General features: G+C 38.1%; 1 protein-coding gene across 1 annotated transcript; it reads left to right on the top strand.

The window, feature by feature from the left end:
* Positions 1-550: 550 nt before the first annotated feature.
* LOC113238096 (gelsolin, cytoplasmic-like) lies at positions 551-10,212 on the top strand (the record flags this gene model as incomplete). Its single annotated transcript, XM_026474818.1, has 7 exons — positions 551-728; positions 2,710-2,775; positions 5,558-5,630; positions 6,057-6,151; positions 7,397-7,522; positions 8,395-8,515; positions 10,067-10,212. Coding segments are annotated over exons 1-7 (708 nt in total), but the record flags the coding sequence as incomplete, so codon positions are not given.
* Between the last annotated feature and the right edge of the window lie 687 nt (positions 10,213-10,899).

Genomic DNA, 10,899 nt, shown 5'->3' on the forward strand with positions numbered 1-10,899 from the left:
ACATTTAAACTTCTAGAAAGTATCATTTTGAATGATATTAGGTGTCGTCTTGGTGAAATCTTAATAAGGATTGGTCATAGTTTCAAATTTAAAAAGACATAAGAAATTCTGAATTACTAACACAATTTAAACTCTATTAAAACCATATTAAAAGTTCAATACCATACCCAATTATTGCAACTTACGACGTTTTGATTTTAAATTGAAATTTCAATCAATGTGCTCCCATCTATCGGTCAATGAGTGAACGACGATGAATTTGAGATGTTCACTTAGTTTTCCAAAAAGAAGCGATCATATTACAGCGGTATAAGGTTTAATGTCGTTTCTTGTAACTAAAAAATGATTACGATAAACAGAAAACTGAAAAATTAATAAAATTTAATAAGACTTAATGGTGATATAAATGCGAGTATCATTTTTGCACTCCTCAACTTTATGGAACTCCGCGAACTGTTGCCTTACGTGACATGCAAAGTAAGCATTTCTACAGTATTTATTTGTGCTGTGACTTCCCGGACAAACTTTTTCATAAAGAGCTCTACTGCTATTAAACAATGTTATTTTAAAGGATCGAAAACACAGAACCAGTTCTCATTTACGACTCCTCGAACCCTGGTAGTGAACCTGGAAAGCGCAAAGGAGAGATGTTCCAAGGGGACTCCTACGTGATCCCTTACCAGTATGACGGGGTTTATGGGAGGAAGTACATTATTTACTTCTGGCTGGTAAGTACAATTACATACAATACATACAATCTGTATTTTTTCTATTTTTTTCCATTGGTTGTAATAGTCAGGGTTACTTATCAGTAATCAGAAATGACATTCTCCAGAAATAACGTTTCCTAGAATTTTTATAACCTCGAAAGTAATTTTGAGAGGAAAATGTTTTTAACTTAACCTAATCGTGTCTTTGTCTAATCATGATAAAGATTCAACATGTCCTGAAAAAACAACTGTTTCTTTATAATTCGGTTTTTAACCGACTTCAAAAAAGTAGGAGGTTCTCAGTTCGACTGTATGTTCTTTTTTTTTGTATGTATGTTACGCGATAACTCCGGTATTTGTGAACCGATTTTCATGATTCTTTTTTTGTTGGAAAGGGAGTACTTCCATAGTGGTCCCATTTTTGAAGAAAATCATTCACCTCCAAGAGTGGCACGCATGAAGATTGATTTTTTATAAATAGCGCCTAACTTTAATTTAGGAGCAATTATTTTAATGGTTGATTTTGCTATTTCTCCAATTCAAGGCGTTTTTCTCTCAATATACTTTCGAGTAGTGAGAACCGATTTTTATTATCTCCAGTGTCAAGTCCTGTATAGTGGCGAACTTAGGGGATATTTCAATAAAACTTAGCAAACAGACGTAATTCCACGTACTTTTGAGGTCGGTTTTTTTAGTACTCTGTACTGAGATTATTGATGTAATGAAAATCCGAACAAACATTTTTTTTTTTTTTAAATTGGAGTTTGTGATAGGTTACCAATAGTCAGACTTTTTTTTGTAAGTGATAATGTAGTGCAACGATTCCAAAACAATGCATCTTAATTATGTAAGGCATTGTGCCCTAAAAACTCTGTTTATTTGATCAATGTGATAATTTAAGCTTACCCCAATGACCTTTTCATTACATAATTTTAAGTTACTTGCTAGATGTGGACCTGTTACAAAAAATCTTATTGCATGTATGTATATAATATGTATTTGATAACAATTTGTCGGATATAGTGCAAATGCGCGTATGTAGTATTGGTAAAAAGCGCGTATCTGCACCAAACCAAATTTGACAGGAGAGGGATTTAACGTTATTACTTTGTTATTTCAATGGCTACTACTTTCATTTTTGCACAGTAAGTATTAATTTATGTTGTCTACGGACTGATAACAACAGATTCCCATAAATCACGCTGATTTGATTGCCACAACATTTACGCGGATTTAATTTGGCGATAGAATTACCGAAATGGACCCTCATAATCAAATGCTAGTTACGCGTATTTGCACTATCCCCAAGGAATTGCTCAATAATAAATATTTGATTATAAAATTTCTTTTTCTCTTGACTGTACTTACTTTACAAATACAATGAGGGGACATTGGAGTTGCAAAATATAGAGTGGATCAGTTCAGATTTAAAATTGACAGTGGATCAGTTGTAGGGTATCAAATCGGGGGTTTGTAAGGAGTTATCATGCTTGTCTTACTATGGAATCGTATTACTTACGTTAAAAAATTAAATAATATCTCCTTAAAGTAAAATATCCTATTTTTAATATTTATAGCACATTGCTTCCGTAGCCCATACCCGTGAGACGCACTACCTCTATATACTATCTGTATGTATGTACTTTCTATTGACATTTAAGGGCACGATATGGCAATCCAGAATCTTCGATTAGTAGTTTATTTGTTTAAATATCTATTTGTATTAAGATACAACCTCAAATGGCTTTGGTTGACGCAGCATAACAGTAAAATTGTTGAATCAATCGCTTTGAAAAAAATATTAGTAAAATTGAGGATCTACAGTGATTAGTATATGGTGTAAAACACGACTCCTAAAAACTCTATTCTAAAATAAAACGAATATCCCTGCCACTCGACCCAAGCAATTTGAACCGAATTAACTTAACATTTATAAATGTGTTCCACAACCAAACGATGTTTTCCGTAATTTTTTTACGTACAAAAAAATGTTTTTCAGGGCAAAGATTCAACACAAGACGAGCAAGCTGCCGCTGCTATCTACTCGGTAGTTGTTGACAGAAAGGTAAAGAAATTAAATTAGTTTTATTAAAATTATCTTTGACGATGAAGACCCGTGTCTGCCGTGACCATGAAATGTTGTAAGTTCCACCTTTACAACACATTTATCATAATTAAGCGGTGAAATTGACATTTCACGGAACGAAGAGGGGTCGATGTAGAGGTTGATGTCTTAAGGTTGAATCGTGACAAGCTATTTGACAAATTCAATAAGTAATAAGTGAATGGATTTTTTCTAAGTTTCTTTCTAGAATGCGTTTAAAAAGATGAACAAACCTTTGGCAAACAATTGGTCGGTTTCAACGGGACAAACAAGTCGTGCGCCTGATGGTAAGCGACACGCAAATCTGTAACAGTTGCAATGTCTTTCAGTTTTAAATCGCAAAAATCTAAGGGGCTCTGCCACTGTACCCGTCACCTTGAGACACAAGTTTGCAAGTCCCATGTGCTCGTAGTTTTACAATGCTTACATTACTGCTTCGCTGCAGAAATAGGTAAGTTGGTAGTATTTCCCTGGACGAACCTTTTTCAAGGAAATCTAGCACAAGAACCGCCTTTTCAGATGAATGGCTTCGTTTCAAAATTAGCCAAAGACACTTTTTACTTTTTTTAGTAACAGACAAAAACTGGTTTTTGAATATGGCAGCCCCCGTTCAAAGTACATTTTGGATAATTCGGACGAAGTATAAGATTTTTCCAATTTTGTTCGTAAGGTAGCATTTGAGTGACATTGAAAAGTTACTGACTTTGAATTTGACCAATTTTGAAATCGAAAGCGTATTTCTGTGCCGTTTTTCATAGACTTTACGTGAATTTAGCTAGTTTTCAGAAGCACGAAAATACAGAGTTGATTGTTGTGATTCTGACGTAATATTTAGCTTGAAAAATATTTTTTTTGGATTTGGCCAATTTTGAAACCAAACCTCTCAGATGTAGACATATTTGTGGAAAGAAGAAGAGCGACGTAAAGCAGGCGATTATGACAAAACCCCCATTTTAGGGGAGGCCTATGTACAGCAGAGGACGTGTTTCTACTGACATGATGATGACAACATTACAGATGTTACTTTGATACCAAAGCAAATAACTAGAACACTTATGTCATGGAAATCGGAAACAACGACGGGACCACAAACACCCAGACTCGAGACAACATAGAAAAGCTACTTTTTCCACACTAATCCAGCCGGGGATTGTACCCGGAACCTCAGAGATAGCAATATCACGAATACTGTCAATAAGGCGGTCAAATATACAATAATCAAATCAAAAAATCATTTATTCAGACAACTACAGTCCATATTTTACAGTTAATTCAATAAGTTTACACACATTATAATAAACAAAAGGCAACTTAAAAACATAGAATAATTAAACAAATTAAATTAAATATCAAATAAGTCATCGGCATGGTTCTAAATGCAGTTTCATGCAATGTAGCATGATCGGGCACAACGCGCATACCAGCCACAACGCGCAGAATCTCATTCGTGCCGCAACGGATACGACTTATTAATGAGGCAGCTCTCTTTCTAAGGATGGCATGGAAACCATCCGTGTGGGCATCCGCGAACATGCCTGATGCGCTGCAGTACCGTGGCAAACCCAATAAAACCCTGAACACGTTGTTGTACTGAACGCGCAGGGCGTTGATTGTCTTCTGCGTAAAGTTGACCCACAGATTACACGTATAGAAGCATTGGCAAAATGCCTTGAAAAGTGTCACCTTCACGGGTAATGCCGGACAAGCATGCAAACACTCATTGTTTTTTTATTATATATATATATATGCGTTTGCATGATCAAATGACGGCTTGATATTATGGGGAAACAGTACCCAAGTGAATGATCTCTTTATTCTACAAAAAAGTATATACGTATCATCACGAATATCAAACAGATGGATTCTTGTCGACCACATTTAAAAAAATTATAAATATTAACCCTACCTTCTATGTACATATTTCAAATGGCTAAATTTGTTAGAAAAAATAGTGAACTATTCATTAGTGCTGCACCCACTTCTATAAGACCGTCTAGATATAAGAATATATTAAGGCTTCCGCAAAGTACATTAAGCATATATCAGAATAGTCCGTATTATAATGCGATAAAGATTCACAATAAACTACCCGAATACCTAAGATGTGAGACAAATTACAAAAATTTCACTAAAGAATTAAAATTATTATTAATTGACAAGTGCTATTGTAACTTAAATGAATTTTATATTGAAAAACTTGCGTAGTTTTTAGTTAAATTATGTAAAGGCTGATGATGGATAATTGTTGTTATTTTAATCTAAATTGTGTTTTTATTATTATATTATATTTTGTAATGTGTGAACAATAATGTAAGCCAAAATGTGGCAACAAAGTGCCATACCCCTGCGGGGTGTCATAGCAATAATAACTAACCTAATGGAACGTGTATTGTTATGACTTGCATTTGAAATAAATAAATAAATAAAAGTAGAACAGGGAAAGTTTGTCTAATTCCGTGAATAACAATATCTCAATTCTCAACACATATATTTAACTGCCTCTGTGGCCTAACGGTTACCATGCCGGACTGCCACGCAGAGGTCCCAGGTTCGATTCCCGGGCCGGGAGAAATATTTGTATGACCTACATTTGTTTCTCTCGTGAGTTTGGGTGTAATTCGTGGTTGTCTATATGTGTGTCCATGGCACCCGCGACACAGGGTTTCCCTAGTGCGGGGCTATGTTGAGTGTGTGTGTTATTATTATTATTATTATTATTATTATTATATTGTCCTTTTCACAGCTCAACGGTGAAGCTGAATTAGTCAGAGTACCACAAGGTGAAGAGCCTAAACATTTTCTGAAGATATTCAATGGTAAGTTTAGCTATCCAAGCAATTTTAATTCGCAATTCTTCTCCGTAAAGTTACTACTAAAGTTATTCTCGAATTATAAGGGCTCATTCCGAGTGCAGGCGCGGGTAGATCCACACGTCGCGATTGCAAACTCACGCTAGATGCTAGATCAAGCTCTGTGAAAGGTACAGGTGGACCGATCCAATAGATCTATCCTCGCCACGACACAGGCGCCCGCCGGCGCGCGCGGCCACTGTGAACGCAAGGAGCTTCTACGTACATTTGATTTTCATGCGCGCCCACTGCCACTCTGAAAAAGACCCGCGACAGCTATTCCACTGCGGGTGTGTTTTGTGTATTGTAATCCAATTTACACCTACTCCGGCTATGTTTAAATCAGACCTAGAATATCTGAAAGTCCGTCATCTTCATAATTATTGTTCACAGGTCGTCTGGTAACACTGACGGGGGGCAAAGCTTCTGGATTCAGAAACACTAACCAGAAAGATACCTACGATAATGATGGAGTCAGACTTTTCAAAGTATGTGTTCTCAAAAAAACAATCTTTATTCCTTCCGAACATATTCTTGGGAGTTGAAAGACGTAGCAAGCAAATAGTTACTACATTATGATCGACCTAGAAATAACTACCAACGATATACAGATATTGACCTCCAGCAAAATGCTTGTGGCGTCTAGCCTCCATAGATGACCAGCGGACTGTCCACAAAGACTCACTAGACGGACAGAAATTCAAAATTAGACTTACTTTCTTGTGTACAAAAGACGACAAGAAGGCAACGACCTTGTGACGAATTGAAAAGATAGACCGTGCAATACTTGATTGTGTTATTATGTATCCTACGACTCATTAATGTACTTCTATCGTCAGTGGGGCAAGTAGGATATAGTATACATTTTCCAAAACTCATAATAGCCACTTGAAAGCTTTTCGAACGGTGATCGGTTCTGCGAGCTATGTGATCTGTCTCTTCGACCTACTAACTGTTCTAAGCTTCTTTTCTTTTAAAATTATAAATTTCGTTAATATGTACTAAAATACAGAAATTTGGATTTGCAACCTAAATAAAATCTCGCCCTGTATCTGGTCTGGCTCAAAAATTTCCATAATCTTGCAGCATTCCATCCCTGGACGGCAAGGGACACCTGCTGAGCCAACCACGACCTAGAGCGGTGATCGTAGCCCCTAAATCTAAGTCGGTGACCCAACTATTTAAATAAATCCCCAGCTTCCCAACCCCAAAAGCCTAGGTCGACCTCGTCCGGTACGAAGTAGTGCATCGTCTCCAGGGCACTTTGTGTTTACAGACTAAATTGACCCTGAATAATATGTTATCACCTGAATTGCACTATCTGTAGCTGCTTTGAAACGCGAAGTAGGTACACTTGCGGCGTCTATTTGGATATATTATTATGTCTGTGTTCTAGTGAGTTTGCATTTGTGGCCAGTCAGTTCGCTGGTCATCCAGCCGTCATACGCCTGCAAATGCTCCAGGCACTGTGTTAAACTTGCACTACAGTTAGACTGGAATATCTGAATTCCTATTTACAATTCTCTGTCTGTAACAACCTACCTGAATATGAAGTCGATTTAGCGACTTCCTCAAAGATCACAGCAGTTGCATCCTGGTGGTAGTTGCTCCTGAAGGCCAATGATGTCACGTGGTGGAAGTTTTTCTTTAAACCTTGTCAACCACACTATTAAAATTATTGGCGAATCTCCTCAATCCGAACTTTGTCTTTAATAGTAACATGTATTTCACAGATCTATGGCACAGAAGCCGGTGTGGACTTAAGAGCGGATCAAGTGCCTGAAGAAGTTTCGAGCCTTCAATCTGACGATGTCTTCCTTTTGGAAACTCCTGAGAAAGTCTACTTGTGGTATGGCCAGGTAAGAGTAATAAAGATTACATACAGAGCTCTCTCTAAAATGCGGACTCATGCAACAGAGGACGCCTTACGAGTGTTCACCGGAACCACGGCCTATGCTTCAGAGACGGTAGGTTAAACTGCTAGACTACCACGGCTTTGGCGTGACAAAAACGGTCCATACGTATATTTTTGTCACACGTATCAGTTAGGGCGCGTTCCCACTATGTCGTGACAGATTGTCGTGCAGTTTACAGTGTCGTGGCTTGTATATTTAAATGAAAGTTGTTCACATATAGCACGACACGATTAACTGTCGTCCACGATTTTTTATCGTTACAACGACAAACTGTCGTCACAGTGGGAACAGCTAGAACGACAGTCGTCAGACGATAAAAAAACGTCACGATAAAAACGTGACGACAGATTGTCGCAGCTCCTATTGTCGTCACGTTTTATTTATCGCTGTCCGCACGTATTCTGCTCCCTGACTTCTCCTCGCATACCCCGCGCCCTCTGCTCGCTTTGCAGTAGCGTTGGGTCGTAGCCAGAGGTGGGCACGGAGGCTGTCGTGAAATGATAAATTGTCGCCACGATCTAGTGGGAACAGCTAGTCACGACAATCGTTCAACGATAAAAAATCGTCCACGACATATAGTCGTGATATGGGAACAGGTTAGACACGACAGTCGTCCAACGATAATACAACGTGACGACATAGTGGGAACGCGCCCTTACAATCACGGAGTCCCGGTGCGTTGAAATGTCACAAAATATGGACCTAGTTTTACAAGCATAAATCTCTTCACACATTCTGCATGATTGACAAAGATTCGGCTGTAAAACTGGTTTGGTAATTAATGAATGTTTCTTATAATTTGATTTTTTTTTCAGGGTTCAAGCGAGGTGGAACGCCAAGAAGCAATTGAATTCGTCCATAAAATTCTCGGTGCTAATACAGAATATGAAGTCGTCAGACAGAATGAGGAACCCGTTGACTTCTGGAACAATCTGAGTATGTTTAAGTATATAACATGCAATAGGTATTAAATTGTGGCGACTGACGGACTGGAGGTGCTCTTCCACCGGCGAGGCGAGTCGAGGCGAGACGAGAATTGAAATTTGTATTGCAAAATCTCCTAGCGCATCTTCGGTGGAAAAGATCTGGATTGACGAGGATGGGCAAGGCGAGAATAGAAATATTTGTTGATGTATAATTGAACCGTATTGCTACCTATATAGACTATTAGTAGCAGTAGAGCTCTTTGTGAAAGCGTTTGTCCAGGGCACTACTGCCACCTTACCTATTTCTGCCGCTGAGCAGTAAAGTCACCATTACTGTGTTCCGGTTTTGAAGGGTAAGGGTACTGGTGAAATTACAGGCACATGAGGCTGTCAACTTATGTCTCAAATGACGGGCGCAGTGGCAGTGCCCCTCATATCTTTGTTATTTAAAACTCTAAGTAGCATTACAACTGCTATAGACAGGCGTATCGCTTACGCTTAGGCATGTGACTTGTTCGTCCCGTCATGGTATTATAAAAATAAATAATTATAATCTGCAACGGAAACACGATTTCTCGCGCGAGCTCAGCACATTTTAATCCTCGTCTCGTCTTACCTTGCCTGTGGAAAAGCATCTTAATGCACGAATGTGTGCAATTTTGGGTTCAATAGCTAACCACTACAAATTTGAATAGCCTTATAATTACAAATAACTACTTACGTCTAAGTTTCAATCGACACAGATGATGCGATGATGTCGGTTTTCTATCGAATACTTCGCTACGAGTCGAATGATTATTATGTCGGAACTCCAGATCATTCACCATATCCATATCAGAACAACCTGTCCCAGTCAGATTTACAGCATTTATTATATGTCAGAGAGGGTTAGGTGCATGTATCGCTGTAGTCTATGGAATCTATGGATTAGTAATGAATGATCATTCAGGTCATTCGAATACGAAAATTAGTAAGTTACTAACGAGTCCAATATCGAAATCATCGCTATCGCGCAGCGCTAATGCGGTGTCGCCACGTAACGTCGCTTACTCAGGGCGCGTTCCTATTATGTCGCAACGTTTTATTTATTATTGGACGACAGTCGCGTCTAGCTGTTCTTACTAGATCGTGACGACAATTTATCGGTTCACGGCAGCCGACAGAATCGTTTGAGGCTGCGATTATTTGTCGTCACATTTTTATAGTGACTTTTTATTTATCGTCGGATGACTGTCGTGCTAGCTCTTCCCATTGTCACGACAGTCGTCGTAACGTCAAAAAAGGCGTGAACGATAGTTAATCGTGTTGTTCTCTGTGTGTGAACAACTTCATTTAAATATACATCTACGACACTTTAAACTGCACGACTATCTGTCGTCACGACATAATGGGAACGCGCCCTTACGGACTACAATACCCCTCCCCGCTTCGTCTCCTGGCCCCTTGTCCGATGCGTACGTAAGCCATTCCAACGCACCATATGGCATGTAGTTCTCAATTATACCTTTCAATAGTACGTATACTCACGTCAATATTATGTAGCGGTTTTCATTTTCTTCAGATGGAGACAAAACTCAAGTACAATCTGCTGAGCAGTGGCGGGAGCGTATTGGCAAACGTGTCGGAGTCGAACCTCGTCTGTTTGAAGTGGATCTGAAATCTGACAACACTTACGATTTTGAGGAGGTGTACAGCTTTAAACAGAGGGTAAGAAAGCACAAACATAGGACATATTTTTCTTGTATATCATGTAAGTAACGAGCGGCGGCTGAAAAGTAATCTCTTATTATTTTAAGGTTAAAATCCAATTCAAAAATAATACTGGCTGTTATCGTGACGCTTTCCTTGTTTTTTTCTTTTTTCAAAATTAGTGACACTCGTTTGTTTATGACTTTTCGCTTTACATGGACAAAATGGCGGAAGAAAACAGCAAAATGTTTAGAAATGAGCAACATCTTTTCTAGACCCTTTGTAACTTTTAATTCCCTTTCTAACAAATACACCAAGTGCATTTCCTATTTACATTTCCTATGTAATATTTCATATTGGAAAAAAAATAACCATGGTCATTTTCTTTTATTTCATACATAACGCTAGTACATTACATAGATATTTACTTAGAATAATAACGCATAGAATGATAGTTTCATATCAAACGAACTGTCACAAGTGAGGCAAAAATCAAATTCATGTAAGCTAGTTTTAGTAGTAGGTTAATTTTCGGTTTTAGTGAATATTTATATAAAAATACAAGTTGAAACGCATTACTTCCTTGTGGAATGTGATGTTAGTATTTATTTTATATTTGTCTGACGTATTTCTACACTCATTTACCGCACATTTCGTCATTTTTAGCTAAAATTCACAGATCAAGTTCGCGGTGCAAGTTGACCT

Source organism: Hyposmocoma kahamanoa, unplaced genomic scaffold, assembly GCF_003589595.1.
Source record: "Hyposmocoma kahamanoa isolate Upper Pololo Valley unplaced genomic scaffold, ASM358959v1 94836, whole genome shotgun sequence".
Lineage (NCBI taxonomy): Eukaryota > Metazoa > Arthropoda > Insecta > Lepidoptera > Cosmopterigidae > Hyposmocoma > Hyposmocoma kahamanoa.